The 24,311-nt window shown below is 32.9% G+C and overlaps 1 protein-coding gene across 2 annotated transcripts in view; it reads right to left on the bottom strand.

The window, feature by feature from the left end:
* Nucleotides 1–506: 506 nt before the first annotated feature.
* Nucleotides 507–24,311, bottom strand: part of Atad1 (ATPase family AAA domain containing 1) — a 42,472-nt gene continuing 18,667 nt past the window's right edge. For both annotated transcript variants that reach the window (XM_047553711.1, XM_047553709.1), the window contains exons 5-10: nt 20,930–21,130; nt 18,883–18,989; nt 10,302–10,391; nt 7,062–7,112; nt 4,246–4,379; nt 507–2,233 (exon numbers count right to left, since the gene is read on the bottom strand). In XM_047553711.1, coding sequence (XP_047409667.1) covers nt 2,113–2,233; nt 4,246–4,379; nt 7,062–7,112; nt 10,302–10,391; nt 18,883–18,989; nt 20,930–21,130 — 704 coding nt within the window. In that variant the 3' untranslated portion in view covers nt 507–2,112. The remainder of the gene's footprint in view (nt 2,234–4,245; nt 4,380–7,061; nt 7,113–10,301; nt 10,392–18,882; nt 18,990–20,929; nt 21,131–24,311) is intronic.

Raw genomic sequence — 24,311 nt, 5'->3', positions numbered from 1 at the left:
TGAACCCAGGACTATTCTTAAGTGTTACCAAAAAGAAAAATATTTTAGAATCAAAGATCAGACTACATATGTGAAAGATATATGCAAAAGAAAGATATTACATAATATTAAAAGTTCTTTAAAATCACAGGAAAATAGTTTCTTCATCTTTATGGCCTTAATATGCCTACATGAGTCACAGATATTGGGATCAATGTATTTCTCTAATTTCATTTGATGACAAATATCAGAACAATTTCATTTAGCTACTGGATATTCTGAATTTAAGATAAAAAGGACATGAGGAGGGATATATCACCACATATTTTCAAACAACGTGCCATTAGATTAAAATTAAATGATCATGAAATTCATATTAAAACAAAATAATGATTAGATACTAAAATGTATGCTATAAAAATATGAAATCTACATTTCCAGATAAAAACTATACAAACACAAGTTTTATAAACCCAAAACCCCCATAACATTTAAAATAACTGAAAAAGACCAAGGATTAAGTGGAGAAAAATCAAGAGGGACCCCTTTATTACATATTTATAAAACACTAGTATATATACTACAGTTATTAAAAATGGAAAAAATTTTTAAATTTTTGGTATCTTATATTTTGCATTCCTTTTTCCATCATGCTTACAATCTTTCATAACTTGCTTTTTGTTATCAAAATGTTCTGCAACCTCTATCCCACCACAGTACAAATGAAAGAAAAAAACTATCCAAAAGGTTCTTGTGAGAGACATTATCAGAGAAATTAAATTAATCCAATAACTCATTAACAATGATTGAGTTTTCAAAGAAATATAATAAAAACAAAAGCATCTGAAACTTAATTTAATCTTTCTGATGATTCAAAAGGCACCTTAAGATTGTGTCATGCCATTTTACTCATGCTGTATATTCAGGTGCCTATAACAAAATTCCTGGTTAGTGGAATTTGAAACTAAAATAAAGTTTTTTGTGTAGTTACAGAGCATCAAATAACTACAGATATAATATAGGAATTCTGATGTGTACTTTTGTACTTAATGAGGCCATAATTTATAATACATTGAAAAAAATGTTTTAAATTAAAGCTACAAAATGAGTATTCTTAGCATTTAGTAACAGCTACTTATTTTAAACTATCATTTCATTTTTGGTGACCAAATTATATTTGACCATAATTAAAGAACATATAACTTTTAAATAACATTTAAGAAACATGGTTACAACAGAACCATCTGTTACATTAAAAGAAGAAAGGAAAGTCATGTACATGAAGGGCACTGAGGTTTTTCAAACCTATTCTTCTGAAAGGCTTTCAATCCACCTTAATAAAAATCAATTGAGAACTTAAAAAGTCTACTCAGTGTGCTTGCAGAAAGAGGCAAAATCAGTGTTGACCACGTCTGCCTAAAAACCATCCAATGCTGATCACTGAACAAGTATTTTTATTTGATTATCCTGACAACCATTATGACAAAGCCACAAGGACATATTCAGATGTAGCTGATTCAACTAATCAACTGCAGATAAAGAAATGCTCAGTTTTAAAAAGATAAAACAAATGACAATCAGAAATGGCTGAATCACTGTACCTATTGAACATAACCTTAAATCTTAGTTTTGCTTATACTATTTGGTACTTTTGGATTCAGTAGCTGGGGTAAAAAAAAGTTTCTGTATTCAAACATATCTACAGAATGTCAATAAAAAAATGTGTGGATATATACAATTAATATACACACGTACATACTCTCTCTCACACACACTCATACATACATGTCTAGGAACCAGCACCTACCACATTCCCATTTCTCACTAACGACCCAATGAATCATTTATTACTTTAAGACCAGCTTAGATTCTATAAGGCTATAACAACATATGGCTAAAGAGGTCAAACACAAGCACCCACACTTGGGCTGGATTACATTGTTCCTCCTCATGATTTCTGACAAGTAGTCATGCCATTTACATAACAACTATACCTCAATAACTTAGAATTCAGAGTAAAAAATCATAAATGTGGAACTCCCTCAATGTTTTAAGAGCACTCCTTTCACTCTATTTCCATAATAAGAGGGCACACCGAACTAGATCACCAAACTGTACAAATGATCTTTACTCTTAATCTAAACAAACATGTGTTAAAACATTTTGAAATGCTGCATCCTTTGATTTCTTCATCTTTTCAATTGCCCGATGGAGGTCCTGCTGTTGCACAGGCCGAATTTCATCTTCATCATGACTAAAATAAAAAAAATCCAAATAATTTTACAATACACTTCCCTAAAACACCCTACCAAGATTTAAAAAAAAAAAAAAAAGCACAGAAAAATAAAAAATAAGAGTAGAAAAATAAAAGAGTGTTAATAATAAAGTCACTTTTTCCCAAACAACCACAATTAACACAGTGAATTCTCTCAGGAATTACCTATGCATACACAAGTCATAAGAGATTTTTTAAAGGCACTGACTGCTAAAACGTAGGAAATTAAAATAGCTAGCTAAAATCAAATACTTCGTACCAAGAATATGTAAGTACAGAATATTGCCATAAGGTGAAGATGTTACCTAGTTTTATCAGTTTATCCAAACAGGTACGTAATTTCCATCAAGAAATCAAAGGTTACTTCTATGAAAATGGAATAGACATGGAGCATTCCTAGGTATATACTCATGTACATGTTTAGCATTTTCAAACTTGTTATTTTTAATTAAAAAAAAAACCAATTCAAGTCCTCCCCACTTTCATCATGAGAAAAAAGAAAGTATATTACACCTCCTCTGTAATTCAAAGGCACTTACGGAAAAAATATTCAGGGAAAGTTTTGATAACCCATGTCTATTAGCCGAATTTTTCCGTACTGAAATGTAAAAAATTCAGAGAAGAGAAAAACATGTCCTCTTATTAATATAATTAGCTTAAACAAAATTTACATATGGGTTAATTATTTTTCATTTTTCCCCTTTTATTTTTTTGTATTGGGGGTTTAACCCAAGGGAGCTTTTACCACTGAGCTATATTCCCCAGTCCTTTTTTGTTTTTTATCTTGAGACAGAATCTTGCTCAGTTGCTAGGGCTGGCATCAAACTTGCAATTCTCTGGTCCCAGCCTCCCAAGTTGCTGGAATTATAGACATATGCCACTGCACCCACCTTATTTCTCCAACTTTTTTGACAACAATAAAGACCTTTGGAAGGTAGATTCTTGGCTGCAGAAGTCAAAAGTATTCCTACTTTCTAAAGTAGCTGGATTAATCTAGGAACAAATATAGGTGTGAACCTCTTCACAATAGAGCTTGAGGAAGTACTATCAATGGGACCAGAATCCATGCATACATAGATACTGGTTGATGGGGTAGCTTTCACACAAACCTTTCCATACACACACAAAAAAAGTTTTTGCAGAAGCATGCTATGGTAACATACTACGCTGAAGTACACAAATACCAGAGGCAAAAAGATCACTTGGATTAAGAACCCCAGGGAGTTCAAGAAGGGAAACTGAGAAACAAAGGGGCAAGAGTTTGACATGTCATTCAACATAACCCCCCAAAACATATTGGTTTTAAGAGTCTCAGGAATTCTTGGTTAGAGGGTTGCTATTCTGAAAAGAAATGCAGAGTAGTATTTGTTCAGGGCTAGGGGCCTTTTGGGAAACTTCCTTAAAGGACAAGGTCAATAAGACTGAATTATTCTAGTCCACTAGTATTCTTGCTGTAATAATTAAGGATAGTACAAAACTGAATTCTCAAGTTTATCATACTTTGAAATTAGTTTCAAGTAAAATTTGTTTTACTGACAAATGGTTTGTTTAGTAAATACCATTATTTTAACAAGTTTAGGATTTAGCACCCCTTTAATTTACACATGAAATTCCTGGAAGACAAGACACTCATTTCTCTATATAATGGAAATAAGATGCAAAAGCAATCTAGGTATGCTAAAGAACCCTGTTTTCCTAACAGAGATAGGCATGCCTCGGTTTCTGTCAGTTTTCCATGACCTATTCCACAGATTACCAGTAGAAATTCAGCTTTTTCCCCCTTTCATTCTAGAGCCTCTCCACCGCCCTTCCTCCCTTCCTTTTTAGGACTCCCCTTTAGAAATTGGCAATAAATAAAGCAGGGGGTTGTCTATTCAAATTTACCTTTTATTCCATAAGTAGGGTTACTATTGCAAAGCAAAATTTTTAAAAACTAAAACTAAAATCTCGAAAAGGTTTAATACCAGAAAAAAGTGTAAATATACACATACCTTTCTTCTGATGTAGAATTAACATATTCCCTGACACAGAGGAGGGCAGCATCTCGACACATCTCTTTTAGGTCACTTCCTGAAAAGCCATCGGTTTCCTGGGCAACTTCTAGCAGGTCTACATGCCTATCCACCTTAAACAAACATGAAATGGGTTTAAGAAACAAATATAAAATATACTGCAAAGGATACTTGCAAACATCCGTCTCAGAGTCAAAGAAAGTTAAGTATATTGTCAAAGGAGGAGAAACATTAAAAAGTGCTTTCAATTTTAGAATTTCTTTAATAACCACAAAAGTTTAGAAATTTGAAATCCAATTTTCATTATCATTTATCATGGTGGAAGTAAGTTACTGGATACACTGTGGAGTGATGAGGAAGAAAAGACATTCAAGCAGTGTTAGATTCACTTCCGTACCTCTAAAGAAGGTATCAAATAGACACTTCTATAATATATTCAACATACTTGGCATATAGCTTGCATTTTTAAGTCCAGAGTCCATTACAAAAAACAAGAACACTCTATTTAACATTCCTTTTAAATGTAATGTGTTTTATTTTAGCACTTAAGAGTTTTGGTCCCCAACCTAAGCTTATAGTCAAGTCAATTAAGTCAAAGACAAATAACAGCCTTGGGAGAATAAAATCACCATCATAAACTTATAGATGAAGAAAATGAAAAAAGAGGATGTATTTATTACTATCATCTACATCTGGTCATGCTATGTTGCCAAGACTATATCCTCCTACCTTAGCCTCCCAAGTAGCTGGGATTATAGGCATGTGCCACCTTGCCCAGCCGTTAAGGCATTCTAAGGTTTTATAATTATAGCACTGGAAAGAGGGAAGAGATATTAATTAGACTTTATGTATATATCTAAAAATCTGGGAGGTTACCACTAAGGGGTACAAAGAGAATGTATAACTTTGAATTCAGGAGAGGAAGAGGAAAAAAGAGAATAAGAACTACAAGAGCAATACTAATGAACAAAGGACTGGGGGTAGGGGTAGAAAGCAAAAGCATACTACATGCAAGATTAAAATAAAAATAAACCCAAATTTACCAGTAATCATCACAAATAGAATAAATCAGTAAAAGACAAGATCCTGAGTGTTTATATGTATGTAATAAAAATGTAAAAATGTAGCTGAGGTTTAAAAGTCACAACTATGCTAAAGAAAACAGGCTTTGTGTTACATTAAAAAAAAAAAGTTGAAAGTAAAAAGTTGAAATTTTCATACAAAGCAAACACTGAGAGAAAGTTAATATAGTCCAAGTTACATCAGAGCAAACATTTTTATGCAAAATGCTTAATTGGGACAAAAAGTCACTACATGAAAAATAACATACCTGAAGAAAAAAAAAATTCTCTGTACCTGTACACACCTAACATCATGGCCCCAAATTAATTTTCTAATTATGTAGAAAAATGAGCAAATTCACAATAATATTGGGAGCTTTTTTAACATACACCTCATATATTAAAACATCAAAGAATAAGTTCTTAGGACTAGTTACAATTTGCACCTGTGATCTAATGTACATACATGTGTTAGTACTCATATACCTGACCAGAACAACTTAGGAGGAGGAAAATTTTACTTTGGGCTCACAGTTTCAGAGGCTCAGTCCATGATCAGCCAACTCCATTGTTCTGGGCCCAAGGTGAGGGAGAATTCATGGCAGAAGGCCATGGCAGAGGAAAGCTGCTCAGTTCATGGCAGTTAGGAAGTAGAGAGTGTTCGAGGTGGCAGGAACAAAAGGTAGCAGACCTAAAGGCATGCCCCCCAGTGACCCACTTCCTTCAGTTATTCCCTACCTGTCTACAGTCATCATACAGTACAGTAGTGCTTTCAAATTATTAAATCATCAAGTGAATGAATCCACTCATTACATTACGGCTCTCACAGTCTAAGCATTTCACCTTTGAACATTCTTGTATTGTCTAACATGAGCTTTCTGGGGGAACATTTCATATCCAAATCATAACAATACCAATCCATAAACCTTAAAAAACATATTTCAGGAATCCAGTGTATTATTTAGACATCAGTTCTTTTTTGGCTATAGTGTTGTAAATGTACTAATATTCTGGTACAAGGTTATTCAATGCCATATTTTTATAATAATGAAAGACTAGACTCAACCTGAATGTCCTTCAATATGGCACTGATTAAAAACATACAGTGTAGCTATACAATATAATTTCATGCAGTATAAAGAGAGAATAGGGAACTATATGCTAACATGGAAAGACCTCAAAGATAAGAAAGCAATGCCCAGAACAGTGTGCATGGCTTATTAACATGGCTTATATAAAAAAAGGAGGAAAAACAGTATATTTTAATTTGCTTATAAAGGTAAATAGCAATATCAAAGTACAGAATAAAGGGAAGGGAGGCTTTTCCCTGTTTACCATTCAATATATGCATTTTAATGTTTCAACCATTTGACTATATGGTCTAATTTTTTAAAAACCTTAAATACAAAAGATATTGAAGATTCTTCTTAAATCTAAATTTCAAGTTCAAAAAATATTTTAAGTAGAAACAATCAAAACAAAATTTTCTTTTTCTTTATAAAAAATAAATGTACTTACAGAATGGTCTGAAAAATATCAAAAAGTATTAATACAAAAACATGATGCTCACTTAACTAGTTCAAAGGTACTGAGTTACAGGAGCAGCCTACAGTTTTACCGTAATTTTGGTCAAGTTGAAAGCCACATTACTCTCAAATACCTCCTTCATTTCTCTTTAAAATGACTTTATGAACATAAACACCAAATTATAAAGAAAAATAATTTTCTACTTACATTTTCATTTTTCAAGATGAGCTTCAAGATTGCTTCTCTTTGTTTTAGAGCCTAAATCCAGAATAATTTGTTAACATTTTTTTAAAAAGGACCAATTAGTTTTCCTAACACTTCTTCCCTTGTTAACTATGTGATGATACCTACACAAAATGACAGAAATTTGCTGTACCACAGAGCCTGTCATTACAGGCAACCTGGAAACCTTAGACAGGAGGATGGCAAGTTTGAGGATAGTCTCAGCAACTTGGTGAGAACCTATCTCAAAATAAATTATTAAAAAAAAAAAAAAAAGGCTGGGAATTGGCTCCGTGGTAGAGCACCCCTGGGTTCAAACCAAGTACCACTAAAGATATAAATAAATGACAGAAACTCTGATAGAGATCAAAGCAAGATCTTATTTTGATATTCTATAGTAATCATCTATGGTTATGCCACTGAATTCTATTTCTTATTCTGTATCCCCAGTGCCTATCATAATGTATGGGAAAGAATATGCCTTTATTTAAATGAGTGAAGGAATATCTAAGACTACAATGTTTTTCCCATATGGTTCTGCAATCTTCCTTTATGAAACTTATGGAAATTCACCGCCACCCTAAGATTGAGAGGAATTGGGGGACAGTTTACCTCTGAGCTAAATCTCCAGCTCTTTTCATTTTACTTTTAAGACAGGCTAAGTTCACCAGGCTGACCTCAAACTGGCTTCAGCCTTCTGAGTAGCTGGGAGTATATGAGTATACTACTGCACCTGGCTGCCATAAGATTTTTTTTTTTTTTTGCAGTAACTGGAGGATAGGGCAACAATACCCTGTTAGTGCCTCCATTTAACATAAAATATCCATGTTCACTAACACTTATCAGTGAATCTCTATTTAGTTCCAACAATTTCCTCCCAGTGGTGTCTCACATTATATTAGAAACAATACTTATAGAATACTTATGTAGATTTTTTAAATTATCATGGCAGAATTCATCCTTAATCCCCTCCTCCAACCACTGACAAGATAATGCTGATTGCAATGAGCATCAAATCAAATTATCTGAAAAACAAAATAAAATGCTACAGTTTCTGTAATTCATATGTATTAAGCATGAAGGTTAATTTAGTATGTTATGTGATCACCAATAACTACTTTTTCTAAGTAAGCATTTTATTTGAAGAGGAATTTTAAGGTAAGGTTACACTTTGACACTGCAGTTACACAGGAAAGAAATTCCTCTAATGTATATGTGTATTCATTAAAAACAGAATGAAAAGGAAATAACGAAATTCTAGTTTCTATGTTATCCATACACAAATTTATAACAAATTTGATGAAGCCTGTTACAAATCAGTCTGATAACATACATTATATTTATAACTTCAATAAAGACTACTTTCCATTTTGCACCCTAAGTTCTATACCCCTATACATCAAAACCTTTCTTTTTCTATTGGATTACAAGGTATTTTTTATTATTTGATAAATACTATTCATTGAATCCTTTGTTGTCCATGGGACTCCAACTGAATTACTGATAAAGATCACTAATCTTGGGGTTCAGAATTACGGGAAAACTAATTTACTTTAAAATGTCCTAAAGTCTTGTTTACAAAATATAGTACATTGTTGTACAAAGAATACAAAGTTCATCTAAACTTGGTTGCAGTCAACCTTTCCAGTTTCATCAACATATTAGAGTCAAAATATTTTTAAGTCAAAGATTACAAATGAAATTATAAATATTTTTACCACCAAACCTGAAAGGAATAACAAACAAACATTTCCTCTAAGTGGCTATAAGTGTAACTAATATGTTGACTGTACAGAGCTACCCCTAAAACTCACTCACACTGATTCTACATCTTCCTGCCTTCGTTCATTCTGACAGGAAACTCTCCTCATCTCACCCACCCTTGTTTTATTTTGCCTGTCAAATTCCTACCATCCTTCAAGATCCAACTGGATCCCACATATCCCAAGGACTCCACAGACAGAATTATTAGTTTATATCAGATTCTCATGGTTCTTTGAACATACCTTTATAAAACATGTTTACATTATTTATTTATGTTGTCTGCTTTCCCTGTAACCCAAAGTTCTTTGAGAAAAAGGGCAATGTTTCATTCACCAGAACCAGCAAGTATCTAACAAAAGTTAATACTTGGTAAGTATTCAAATATAATACATTATATTTTATATGACCTATAAAATACATTTTATAATATAATTTATACTCTCTTACATTAAGTTTTTAAAAATCTCTTCATTCATTTATCAAGTAATTTTCAAATATAGTGACTAAATATGTCACTGTATCCTCAGAGGAACCAGAGGTACCAGAGATTCTAACTGTAGCAAATAGTTTATGTGAGTAATTTTATACAGGCCACAACAATCAAACTTTAGAATACCATTTTTACTTCAACAAACTGATCTGATAAGTTTCAGATTAATTATGGAATAACTTTAAGTCAAAGATTACAAATGAAATTATAAATATTTTTACCACCAAACCTGAAAGGAATAACAAACTAACATTTCCTCTAAGTGGCTATAAGTGTAACTAATATGTTGACTGTACAGAAAATATCTTCTACCATGGAAAACTTTTTTTTTTCTTTTTCTTCAATCTGAAGGCATACAAATTCAATATTTTAAGATTCTCTGCAAAATTTAGAGGCATCAAAAAACTATAGTCATCCTTTGAGGGTACATCTTAACTAACCAAAAGAAATCCTAAAAAGAAGGCAGTAATGGTTCAACACCAGCCACAAATTTGCATTAAGCTAGAGTGTAATACTTTAGCTTTGAGAATTAGTATCCAGTCAGAGGGAAGCACTGATTACATCTACCAATAATTAATCAAAACCAAGTAGTTCTTCATGCTAGGCCTTCAGAATAAAACAGTCTTTAACATTTATTTCCCCAATTTTTATTCTATGCTAATCCAAAAATATAATTTAGATTTTTTTTAACATCTCCTTCCTAAAGTAAATCATTAAAATACCTAGGCAAAATTGATGTAATCATATTCTTGGAAGGGGAGCAAAAACGACTGACCTCAGGGTAAAAAGAAAAATGCAAAGAAAAGAGTGGAAAGCTCAAGAAGCAATTGTGAAATTTCCTGCTCCATTCCTTCCCTGCCTATCATAAGTGAGTCCTATGAAACAAAACATTCCCTTCTTTAAAAATCACAGATAGACCTGTTAAAAAGGTGAATATTTAACTGTTTTATAATACAATCAAGAGCACTTACAGGCTGGTTGATATGAAATCTTGTAGGCATTCTTCTCATTATAGCTGAGTCTAGGTCCTGAGGACGATTAGTAGCTCCCATCACTATAACCTGAATGCAGAAAGAAACATAAGGTATTAAGTCTATCAATAATAATCTTTGAGGTTATTATTACTAGGACTTAGAAGATAAAGAAAATTAAGTGGTTTTTAAACTGAATCCTGTAAGAATTCTGGTTTTAATTCAGTATTACTCTAGTATTTATTAAAAAAAACTAAAGTTAATCCTAAATAAATAAAATTGTAGCCAATCTGGAAAGATTAATGCATTTCATTGGATGTCTAGTAACTACAATATGTACTGTTCAGTTGCAAGTAAGATTTTTTAAGAGGGCTATTGTATTTTACAAAATAGCTACCTTAAATATAGTTTGGGAATATAGATAGTGGAGATCATGTCCTTTAATAATAATATGGAGAGAATCAATTCTCCGAAAGTCTAAGGATTCTGGAAATAGTAATATATATCATGTACTTTTTTTCCTCTAGATTTCACATCATCATCTTAATACATTATCAGCACTTGAGGCAATATCTTCTCAAAGCTAACCATAACCTAAATCAACCCAATTCTAAGCAAAGAAGAGAAAAAGGAAACAACAAAATGCTACCTCGGGGGCTAGGTAGAACAGTTACCTAGCATATATGAGGCCCTGGGTTCCATCACCAGGAAGGGGAAAATAAAATGATTTTTAACAGCAAAGAAAAAAATTGCTGGTGGTCCTACAAAGTTCGGGTCTATATCACTTATTTATAAAGGATGAAGAAAGCAGAAAAAAATGAAACCTTAAAACACAAATGAAATAGCTACTCAGAAGTACATCTCTGAAGGGGATCAATATTTGGGTATAAGCTAGTAACAGCATACCTCTACTATCCAAAATGAAGTTCACAGAAACATATTTCTCTATTTCTGCCCAAGAGGTTTTAGATTTTTGAAATATAACTCCCAAGCAATGTAAAACATACACCAAATCTTATATTCTATTCGTTTGTTTTTATGGTACTGGGGATTAAATCCAGCCTTCTAGTTCTACTCTTCACATTTAATGATATTCAAGAGTCTTGGACCCAAATTACTTTTAATTAACTGAGAGTCTGCCACCTAGAGGACAAATATACATACAAATATAAATTTCAAGAAATGTTAGTTCACAATGCAATACAATTCTGTACTTGGATTCAGTGACCCTAGAATCAAATATTGATGCTCATACCCACTTTTCTTTAGTGACCTAGTAAAATTAGTAAAAAAGAAAAAATTCTACCAAACAAGTGATTGAATGGACTAACTGCATAAGAAAAAGAATGCATATATGGGATTTTTTTTTTGCCAAGAAACTACATTTTTATTGTTGTAAAGTACACATAATACTTATCATTGTAAGCATTCACCATGTTCAATTTAGTAAGGGTAAATACATTTATAATGTTGTGTAGCCATGACCACAATCTATACCCAAACTTTTCTTTATCTGCACCCATTAACAACAAATATCTCCTTCCCTCTACATCCATTAACAAAACAACAGAAACCCCATCCATTATATATACATTGCATCCATTATACAATAAATAGTTCCTTCCTCCTCTCTGCCTCTAACTCATAGCAACCTCTCTTCCACTTTCTGTCAATTTGCCTATTCAAGAAACTGCATTTTGCAAACCATTATCTTCTCTATATGGGATATTTTGACATACTACGTATCAAAAGAGAAATTCAAGTGATATAGAATAGCTTATAGTCATTCTTATTGAAGAATGACTATACTCAGTTGCAGAGAATCATAAAAGACATTGTAATTGAGACAATAACTGAAAAAAAAAAAAAAAAAACCCTAAAAAGTGGGTAATATTTTAAGAAACATTTTAGGTAACAAGTAGCCTAAAACCAAATGAAAAACCCGGTATGTAAGGTGAAGTGCTAGAAAACAGAATCAAGGAATTCAAAGCAATCTAGTTATATAGAGGATAATAAAGAATATTCAAGATGAAAAAGCTCGAGTGATTGTAGATACTTACAGCTTCAATCAAAGAAGCAAATACTAAGGAGCCATTTTTAAGGATAAAGACAGAATCTTTACATATACCCTAATTCTATTCAGTACAAATGAGCTAAAATTCAATGGGAAACAATATCAATGTATCTTCTAGATATTACTTGTTAAACTTTTAAAAAAGTCTTAAAACAAACTGTGAAGATAAATTTATCCTTTCACATTTAAAATAATCATATCTAAATTTACATCACAAAGCAAAAATCCTCCTGTAGCAGCACAATGGCACATGCCTGCAATGCCAGTGACTTGGGAGGCTGAGGCAGGAGGAGCACAAACTGGAGGACTGCCTCAGCAATTTAGTGAGGCCCTTAATAACAGTGAGACCCTGTCTTACAATAGAAAATAAAAAAGGCTGGGGATGTGGCTCAGAGGTTAAGTATTCCTGGATTCAATAAGTGGTATCCAAAAAAAAAAAAAAAAAAAAACACAGGTGAAGAATGTATCCTTAGTTGCTAAGATTTCCATTAAAGGTGATGATTTTCTTTGGGTAATTTACGGTATCTGTTTCCTTTGTAACCACATACTAGAAAGCTACTTAGGGCACTAGGCTGCATCCATTATCAGAGAAAACATAATTTTAGAGAAATTAGTATGAAAGTAAAATATATATAAGGGAAGGGAAAGGGCAAATACTGAGAAATGATACTGGTCAAATTATATTATTAATTGTGTGCATATATGAACATATATAAATTCCACCATTATGTACAACCACAATGAACTAACAAAAAATATGGGGAAAAAACAAAGTAAAATATGTCTACAATTTTTATTTAAAATTATTAATATCAATTTTAATCTCTTCACACACAATAAAAGTTAAAAAAAAAAAAAAAAGCTGCTGGAGTTGAATAATAGCATTATCTTCTATTGGCTCCTCAAATCAAAACTCATCATATTGAAAAAAGCAATTGCTATCAGTGGAATAAAGAATCACTGTTCTGTAAACTCAGTTTTAAGTTGTGCTGTATCAGAACTATCTAGACCTCCTCAGCTCAAGAGGCTTTACTTAATTTTTTTTAATTTTTATTTTTTACAGACTGCATTTTGATTCTTTGTACACAAATGGGGTACTTATTTCATTTCTATGGTTGTGCACGATACAGATTCATACCATTTGTGTAATCATACGTGTACATAGGGTAATGATATGTTTCATGTCACCATTTTTCATACCCCACTCCCTCTCATTTCTCTCTACATAATCTAAAGTTCCTCCATTCTTCTCTCCCCACCCCCACCCCCGCACCCCCATTATGTATATCATCATCCACTTATCAGGGAAAACATTCAGCCTTTGTTTTTTTGGGACTGACTTACTTCACTTAGCATGATATTCTCCAATTCCATTGATTCATATGCAAATGCCATAATATTATTCTTCTTTATGGCTGAACAATATTCCATTGTGTATATACACCACAGTTTCTTTATCCAGTCATCTGTTGAAGGGCACCTAGGTTGGTTCCACAATCTAGCTATTGTGAATCAAGCTGCTATAAACATTGATGTGGTTGCGTTACTGTAGTATGCTAATTTTAAGTCCTTTGTGTATAAACAAGGAGTGGGATTCCTGCGTCAAAAGGTGGGTCCATTCCAAGTTTTCTGAGTAATCTCCATACTACTTTCCATAATGGCTGCACCAATTTGCAATCCCACCAGCAATGTAAAAGTGTGCCTTTTCCCCCACATCCATGCCAACATCTATTATTGTTTGTGTTCTTGATAATAGCCATTCTAATTGGAGTAAGATGAAATTCTAGAGTTAACTTACATTTCTCTAATTACTAGAGATGTTGAACACTTTTTCATATACTTATTAATTGCCTGTATGTCTTCTTCTGTAAAGTGTTCAGTTCCTTGGCCCATTTATTGATTGAGTTCTTTGTACTTTTGGTGTAAGTTTTGTAAGTTCTTTATAAATTTTAGAGATAAGTACTCTATCCAAAGTGTGTGGGGAAAAGATATTCTCCCACTCTGTAGGCTCTCTTTTCACATTACTGATTGTTTCCTTTGCTGAGAAAAAGCTTTTTAGTTTGAATCTATCCCATTTATTGATTCTTGCTTTGATTTCTTGTGCTTTAGGAGTCTTGTTGAGGAAGTCTGATCCTAAGCCAACATGATGAAGATTTGGACCTACTTTTCTTCTATTTGGTGCAGAGTCTCTGGTCTAATTCCTAAGTCCTTGATCCATTTTGAGTTGAGTTTTGTGCAGGGTGAGAAATAGAGGTTTAATTTCATTTTACTGCATATGGATTTCCAGTTTTGCCAGCACCATCTGTTGAAGAGGCTATGCTTTTTCCAATGTATGTTTTTGGCTCCTTTGTCTAGTATGAGGTAACTGTATTTATGTGGGTTTGTCTCTGTGTCTTCTATTCTGTACCACTGGTCTGCCTGTCTATTTTGGTGCCAATAGCATGCCATGTTTGTTACTATTGCTCTGTAGTACAGTTTAAGATCTGGTATTGTGATACCTCCTGCTTCACCTTTCCTGCTCGGATTTTTTTGGCTATTCAAGGTCTCTTATTCTTATTCTTCCAGATGAAGCTCATGATTGCTTTCTCTATTTCTATGAGGTACGTCATTGGGATTTTAATTGGAATTGCATTGAATTTGTAGAGCACTTTTGGTAGTATGGCCAATATTAATTCTCCCTATCAAGAACATGGGCAATCTTTCCATTGTCTAAACTTTTCTTTAATTTCTTTCTTTAGTGTTCTGTAGTTTTCATTGTAGAGGTCTTTCACCTCTTTTGTTAGACTGATTCCCAAGGTTTTTTTTTTGTTTGTTTGTTTTGTTTTTGAGACTATTGTGAATGGAGTGGTTTTCCTCATTTCTCTTTCAGAGGATTCATCACTTATTAATAGAAATGCATTAGGTTTATGCATATTGATTTTATATACTGCTACTTTGCTGAATTCATTTATTAGTTCTATAAATTTTCTAGGAGTTTTTTTGGATAAGAGGTTTTACTTTTTGAAATACAATCTCAGAAAAGTTAAAAATCTTATATTCTACTTCTATTCTTTGTTTTTGCAATAATGGGGATTAAACCCAGGGCCTTGTATGTGCTAAGCAAGCAGTGCTAGAGTATGCATCATCCAAATGACTAAATATTCTCTGCCCTAAAGAGATGAACACTATACTCTGAAATTAAAATGTTTTCTCTTAAATGGGCTAACTATCCAATTGTCTAAGTGAATTAAATACCACTGCTTAGGAAGATAATTAGCCTTTACAAGCCTGTAACTAACTTCTATTGGTAAGTTCTACAGATTTATAAGAATCTGTTACTAATAGGTTAATAACATCATTGAAATTTTGTTGTGCTTTCTTCTCTAACCATTCAACAAAGCTAAAGATTATTTCAAAACCTCATAAAAACTCTACTTTCATAAAAGCAATGTAGGAGAGAACATGTGGCCTAATTTTCTTCTTTGGATTGATGTGGTAACGAATTTTAATTTATGGTAATGTGGTGAATTTTAAGAGACCCTTAAACCCTTTGGCAATAAGACATATAAGAATAATAAAATATAAAAAAACATCTCAAACAAATTAATCTAGAGTCAGGCACAAGGGCATGTGCCTATAATACCAGCTTCTTAGAAAACCTGAGGCAAGAGGACAGCCAAGTTCAAGGTCAGCCTCAGTAACTTAGCAAAGCCCTGTCTCAAAATATAAAATAAAAAGGGCTGGGGAATGCAGTTCCCCTGGGTTAAAGCCCCAGTACCACCAAAATACTGATGATGATCTTTAAGTCTTCCAATAAAAAAAAAAAAAAAAGGAAAAGAAAGAAAAAAAGAAAACAGGAATTAAGTTGAAGCCATCAGTAAAGTCTATGCATAAAGAAGGTAAGCAAAAGTGGAAATTGACCAAATATCACACAGACATGTATAAAACCTAGAAAGTATTGTATGTCTTAACTACCTTTCAGGTCAGAGCACCTTATTAGGGAACACTCTACATGAAGCCATACTCATAAAGTACTACACACTCAAAAAGTGGTGAAATGTTAGAAAATTCACTCAGTAAAAGCAGGTCTTCATGGGGAAGGGGTGGCATATATGCGTACAAAGTTCTTGAGATTTCACAATTTGTAGCTAGGTAACATGGATAGATCTTGGACCCAAATTTACGTTTTTTTTTTTTTTGTTTTTTTTTTTGCTTTGTTCTATTTTTATTTCATTTTGGTTTTGGTACTGGGCCACACCCTCAGTCCCTTTTTAGATTTTATTTAGAAACACGGTCTCTCTGAGTTGCCTTGTTATGTTGCTGAGGCTGGTTTTGAACTCGAATCCTCCTGTCACAGTGTCTCAAGTCACTGGGATTACAGGTGTGTGCCACCAGCCCGGTTTGCATTTACATAATTGTGTTAGAAAAAAAAAATGGCAGAAGGCAAATACGAAATTTCCTTTGAGCAACAAACTTCAACTTAGGTTTGAAAGCATTTACAAAGTTCTATCAAATAAAGTGTCCACTAAATAACAAAAATATATGCTATAAACTCAAACTACAAACGACAGAAAATGACAAAAATGTAGATGTACAGAGTTATATTAGAATTAATGAATACAGACTGTAAAATGAGTATGTTAATACATCTTCATGGAGTTATAAATCTATGCCAGACACCTTTATAGGCACTTTACTCAGGCTTGTTCCTTACAACAATTCTGAGGTAGATTTCATATAAATTACTGCCTCTATACAGTACAGAATAATTATTAAAGTTGGCTAGTTGATGCCACTGCTTTGGTTTTCTAGTTGAACTGGGAACAGTAACCAGCAAAAGCCTATCAAAATTGACCCAACAGACGTGAAAAACAACCTAAAAAATTTCTAGCACTGAAAAATTGAAATAATAAGCTCAATGTTTCCATCTACAGTAGAAGAGCTCCAAATGAACACAGAATTATCAAACTGAACAACGAAAACAAAAATAAGGTAAAGAAATTACTCAGAATGTAGTATAAAGAGACAACATGAAAGTCAAAAGCTATACAAAACTGGAATGCCAGAAGGAGATGGAGAAAGGAGAAGGAATAATAACTAAAGAAATACAGCTGAATTATTAAGAAGTGATAAAAGGGCAAGGGGATAGCTCAGTGGTAGAATGCTTGTCTAAAATGCACAAGGCCCTGGGTTCTATTTCCATCTCTGCCAAATAACAGTTATGAAAGATGTGATTTTAAATATATTTGTGTTTTTTGAAAAGACAAAACAAGAGAGGCACTGTAGTGCACTCCTGTAATTCCAAAGGCTCAGGAGGCTGAAGCAGGAGGATTATGAGTTGAAAGCCAGCCTCGGCAACTTAGCAAGACTCTGCCTCAAAATAAAAAATAAATAAATAAAAAGGGCTTGCAGACATGGCTCAGTGGTTAAGTGCTCCTGGGTTCAACTCCCAGTACCAAAACACATACACACACACACACACACACACACACACACACACACGCACAAAACAGATTACAAAATAAATACCTTGTAAAGTTAAAATGACATTAATTTTTCCATGTGACATAAGTAATTCATGAAGAAAACATGGGAAAATGATTTTGGGATTTCTATTTCCAGCAATATGCAGAAAAAAATTAAAATGCCAAATGAATTTTAATTTTACTTTAAAAATATATCATTGAGGGGAGAGGATGCAGCTCAGTGGCCATCTTGCCTAATGGGTTAGGCTCTGTGTTTGATTCCCTAGCACTGCCAAAACACACCCACACACGCACCATTAACATGGCAAAAAAGTATAAATATTCAGAGGTCAAGTAAATGAAAGTGAGAACTCAAAGAAGAAAACTGAAAACTAAAGCTGTTTTCTCTTTAGGGGCATACACAAGAGAAATTACACATGTTTTTCATATCCTTGCAGCAGCAAGAGATAAAGCCTAGAAGACTTTCTAAAGGTAGAATCCTAAAGGAAGGCACATGTGACAGAAATTGATAAAGTATACAAATTTCAGCCACTATTGAACAAGGTAAAAAGAGGAGACAAAGGACATAAGAACCAAGAGTAGGGCTCAGTGGCAGAGTACTTGCCTAGCATGTGCAAGGCCTGAAGTTTCAACTCTAACACTACACACACACACAGAACTGAAAAACTATAAGGAATTATGTTAAGAGTCAAAAGGAGGGGTCAAGAGGAAAAGAAAGAATAATAAAAAAGAATTATATATAGAACACCCATAGATACTAGTCACTTCCTTAGTATAAGGGTTTTGAAAATTCCAGGGAGAGGCTTTACCCTGGTTTTCTCTCTTCCACCACCATCTATTTCAGGTACTTAGATGATCTATTAATGTTTTGTTAAACATGAAGCCCTCAAAATGGACGAGTCATACAAACTATTTCTTTTGGATTCTCATCATTTAATAGTAAGTATAAAAAACTTTTGTATGAAGTATAATAAGTGGCTTGCCACATTTCTAATTAATAATAAAATAACCAGTTTAGTGAAGACAAATTTTACTCAAATACCTGACAGCTATGATCAGTATCCAAACCATCCCAGAGACTCATAAACTGAGCTTTCATCATGGCTGTGGCTTCATGATCAGAGCTTGAACGATTCCGTAGAAAGGAGTCTAAAAAGAAAAAGGTTCTTAACTTAGAAATTAATTTTTAATTATTTACCCTTCATATAATTTATGTATTGGAAGAATTACAACATTCAAAAAATATATACGGAGGAATTTTTCAGAATTAACAGAAGTCATGAATCCTCAGATTAAAACCCAGAGTAAAACTCAGCAAATAGAAAACATAACAGCAACTAGGAAAAAAAGATTCAATATTTAGATATATTAGGCAATAAGCAGATTTCTCAAAAGCAGCAAGAAAGACTGGAAAACAATGGAAATTGAAACTTCAAAATGCTGAGGGAAAATAATTCTGTATCATTTAAGAGATAAGGCAGAATTAACACTCTCATCTAAAAACAACCTTTGCTGAAAGAAATTTAAAAAACTTTAGTAAGAAAATTAAATCCAGAAAAGGCAGGGTTCAAGAAGCAATGGTGAAAGAAAAAACTGGCAAACGTGGGTATCTGAAAAAGCAATGTCAGTGTAAAACAACAGTAAAAGGTAAGGTATAAAATAAAAAATGTTGGACAACATGTAAAAGTTGGGGGGAATTATTAGCGTGTAAAAGTTCTAAGGTCCTTGTATAATTTGGGAGGAGGGCAGAGATTATGATTAGCTTTAGACTTTTAAGACATGGGTATAGGCCGGTACAACGAAACACATCAATAATCCCAGCAACAGGAATCTAAGGTAGGAAGATCCAGTTCAAAGCCAGTCTCAGCAACTTAGCAAGGCCCTAAGTAATTCAGAGAGACCCTGTTTCAAAATCAAAAATGAAAAGGGCTGGGGATGTGGCTCAGTAGTTAAGCACCCCTGGGTTCAATCCCCATACCAAAAAAAAAAAAAGACAAGTAGGTATGCTAAATGTTTCACTATAAGAAAAATATATAACTTCTAAATCTGTAACAGAGAAAAGGCAATTTAAAAAAAGAAAGAAAGAAACGTTTTGGTTATTTGCCTTGGGAATTTTTTTAATCGGTTTATTCTTTCAATATTTGGGTTCTGGTATGCATCTTAACAAAAGAGTACATAACTGAATTTTAAAACAATTTCAAACTTTCTTTAACTGAGAAGTGTAGTTAATTTGCTGTTATTATGCTAGCTAATGTATTCAGATTTATTTCTACTATATAATTTTGTGCTTTTTATTTAGCAATCTGGTGGATGGTCTATTTTATAAAAGAGTATTTGTGGGAATAGTGAAAGTATTGTGAACCAGATATAAAAAGCATAAATCATAGAGGAGGGCTAGGATCATGACTCAGTGGTAGACTGGGTTAGATCCTTAGCACCATATAAAATGAATAAAATAAAGGTATTGTGTTCACCTACAACTAAAAAAAAATAATAATAATAACTCAGGAAAAATATTGATAAACGTGACTATATTCAAATTAACAATATAAAAACTGCAAAGAAAAACTGGAAATTTACAAGCAAAAAAAAACCCAATAGCTGAACAATATGATAAGATATCCAAATTTACTAGTAATTAGGAAAAATAGAAATTAAAACAATAGTGTGATAATTTTTGACTTTCGAACTGGCAAAAATTAATGTTAATGTCTGAAAATAAAAATCTTAGAAAGTATGTAGAGAAACAAACTATACACTGGTGTGAATGTCTAGTATAATCATTTTGAAGAACTTGAAATCCTAGGGAAGTTGAAGAAGGTTCAACCTCTAGGATGTAGATAAACACATGCATGAGAAAACATGTGCATGTATCTCCACCGAATTCTGTTAAGAGAGAAAAGTCAATCAAATCAGAGCATGAAAAGGCTACAATTCATTCTAAAACACAGATATAAGATACAGAATATTTGGTTGCTGGTTATGTCTTTTGTTTTATTAGCAAAGCCTAACATTAAAAAGCAAATCTGATTTTCCAAATATTACCTTTAAAATTACTTTTTAAAATGCTAACATAGACAACAACATACCTATTTCATCTATAAAGATGATGGAAGGCTGTAGCTTTATGGCAAGGGAGAAAACAGCAGCAGCCAATTTCTGAGATTCTCCATACCACTTATCAGTCAATGTTGAAGGCTGAAGGTTAATAAACCGACAACCTGCTTCTTTAGCTGTAGCCTTGGCAATTAGTGTTTTACCACAGCCTGGAGGTCCATAGAGAAGAACACCTGAAAATTAACATTATTTTATTATTATCTTCAAGGAAATGAAATATTTGCTTTATTTGATAATATCAAGATATTAATTAGGCCCACTCTAATATATTTTCCTAATATCCAAATCTGCTTTTATTATTCTTTTTAATCACAGAAAAAAACAATAAAAAGCAAGTCACTATGTTCTAAATTCCATGTCAGTAAGGACATGTGTGCAGGGATTATAGTAACCTTGTGCTTTTTCCCTTTATGAAAAGGTCCTGTTTGGGATACCTAAGACCATCATCTTGACATTCAAATTCATACCATTCTGTCAATGGTCGAGAAATAAAATCATTTAATATCTTCACCTTCACAAGCAAACACAGCATTATAGCATCCTGATAACAGCCTAGAAATAACAGACAATGTAAAAACAGACTATGGTAAACACTGTTTTGCAGTTGTTCAGAACATAGTTTTATTCAAAAGGATGTGCTCCTTTTTCTAACCATGATGATCTTTTCTTAAAAAGTACTGAAAATAGTCTGTTTTGTTTTCATTTTCAAAGAATAAAACTCTATTACTAACCTGCAGTCACCACTGACCACAATTTGCTGCTAAATATAACTTGAGGTAATTCTTTTAACACAAAGGGAACTAAACAGGTTGGGGTCTTGAATATTGTGGAAATATCACTGTTCCTCAGCTAAAATGAGTCACATTCTCTAAATTAATAAAATAATAAAATTATGCCCGTCTAAAAATAAGTAATTTCCACACAGTTGTGATAAAAATTGTAATCTGCAGACTTGTTAAAATATTTGCTTAATTCAAATCTCAACTTTTCTCATATAATAGTTCTTGAAGAATGACAACATTCTCATAACAGTACTTAAAGAATGACAACATTTAAAGATGGCATGTTGGGGTAAACTATAACGGATTTAGAGGTATATAAAATTTTCTTAATGCTGGACAATAAAAATGAAATTCATGAGAGAAAAATACTTTGCATAAAATATTATATAAACACATGTCAAAAAGAGAAGTTATTTTTTGTTTTTGTTTTTGTTTTTCCATGCTGGGGATTAAAGTCAGGGCCTTGAGCAAGCTAGGCAAGAGATCTACCCCAGCCCACTTTTCAATTTTTTTTTAAATGAAGAACTTCAGCTTGTTTCCATAAACTTAATAATTTTTTTTTTTAATATCAGGCACCTCAAAATAATGGTGAAACTTTTCCTAAAGAGTAGACAGATTTTTCGCTGAGCATGGTGGCACACACCTATAATCCCAGCAACTTGGGAGGAAGGAGGATTACAAGTTCAAACCCAGCCTCAGCAACTTAGTGAGACACTCAGCAACTCGGCAAGACCCTGTCTCTAAATAAAATACAAAAAGGGCTGGGGATGTGGTCCACTGGTTAAGCACCCCTGGATTCAAAAGAGAGATTTTTGAAAAAATACATAGATTTTGAAAAGTACATAGATTTTCCTATTGATCCCAATTCTTTAAGATTCACGTCACAACATCAACTAACTCAAGTTTTAAACATTATAAACTAAACCTTTCTAAAGCTGATTTTAAAATTTAACTCCGTAAGCTTTACCAAGATATGTTAAAATTTTAAAGAAGAATTTGTGATTTTTTTAATTAAGTGCATTTAGCTGCTTAAAATTTACTTAAGTCAATTATAATCTGATCCTTTAACTGACATTTTTCTTTTGGAAGACCACGTGAAACAATAAAGAACAGTCATCTAATGTCGTTTCATTTAAAACTGAAAACACATGGACAATTGCAGGTGTTTGGAATTATTACATTTCATCTTTTAATGATGTGAACTGTACACTTACTAGCAAATGCATATGTAAATATTAATTGTACCTCAGAATTTTTAGAACATAGCTTCCACATGAGAGCCTCTGTATTTTGTACACTTTACAGTTACACCATCATATACATAGGCAGTACTTTTAGAACGTCATATTTATTTCAAAGTATTCCTTGATCATTTAATGTTTTATTCCTAGTACTTTTTTTTTTTTTTTTGCAGTGCTAGGGATTGAACCCAGGGCCTTTGACGCAAGCACTCTACTAACGGAGCAATCTCCTCAGCCCTCTCCTAGTACTTTAGACAGATGATTCATATTTTCCAATTATTCCTCTCCCCAGATCACAATTAGTGTTACTAAGTAAGTAGTTGCTAGTGTCTAAAAATTAAACATGAATGAAGGCTTTTAAATCTCATAATATGGCAGAGTTATGAAAAATAAGATGCACCTAAGGATATATCAATGTTGCACTTCTTGACATGGGTGATAGCTACATGTTATCTTTATAATTATTCACTTAAATATTCCATCTCCATTCCTGTATTATGTTATATTTCATTAAGATTCAAGTTGTATCCTCTGACACATTATCAGTGAGTTTAGCAGTAATATTTAATGTGGCATCTTTTCTATAGTAGTCTCCACAGTGTTAATATGTATGAAGAGTGGTAAATGAGTAGCAGTCCACAGTTAACATGAGGCATTATGTTTTAATTATTAGTTTCACAATCTTTTAACTAGTTTCTTGAATTTAACTTGGTACTTTTATAACGAATTTCAACAAATCAAGTATGTTTATTTTGTGCTTTGTAGAAGCTTAAAAATTCATACTTCCTTTTAAGATGGATATTTTTTGTAAGGGTTTTACTTGTTAAGTACTGCAGGTAAATATAAAATATTTAGGATAAGAAAGAAAAGACTAAGCTGGCACACACCTATAATCCCAGTTGCTCAGGAAGCTGAGGCAGAAGGATCCTGAGTTCAAAGCCTCAGCAATTTAGTGAGACCCTAAGCAAATCAGCAAGACCCTATCTCTAAATACAATATAAGAAAGGGCTGGGGATGTGGCTCAGTGGTTGAGCACCCCTGTATTCAATCCCCAGTACCCCACCCTCCCCCCAAAAAAGAAAGAAAAGACTGATACACACACATTCCAATTTAAAATAATCCTCATTAGTGACAAATATGCTACCTTATTAGTGACCAACTTTTCTTACTAAAAGTGATTCTGCATGCTTTATCTGAATTGCCTTTAATAAGACTTTAGCATGACTGTATGCATAAACAAGACTAAATGGATTATATTTAGAGATGCAGTTATAAGCATTCTTAACTCTTAAGGTTTTCAAAGTGGTGAATAACTACAAATAAGCAAAGAA

The sequence above is a fragment of the Sciurus carolinensis genome, chromosome 5 (assembly GCF_902686445.1).
Source record: "Sciurus carolinensis chromosome 5, mSciCar1.2, whole genome shotgun sequence".
NCBI lineage: Eukaryota > Metazoa > Chordata > Mammalia > Rodentia > Sciuridae > Sciurus > Sciurus carolinensis.
This window is presented reverse-complemented; position numbering and strand designations above follow the sequence as displayed.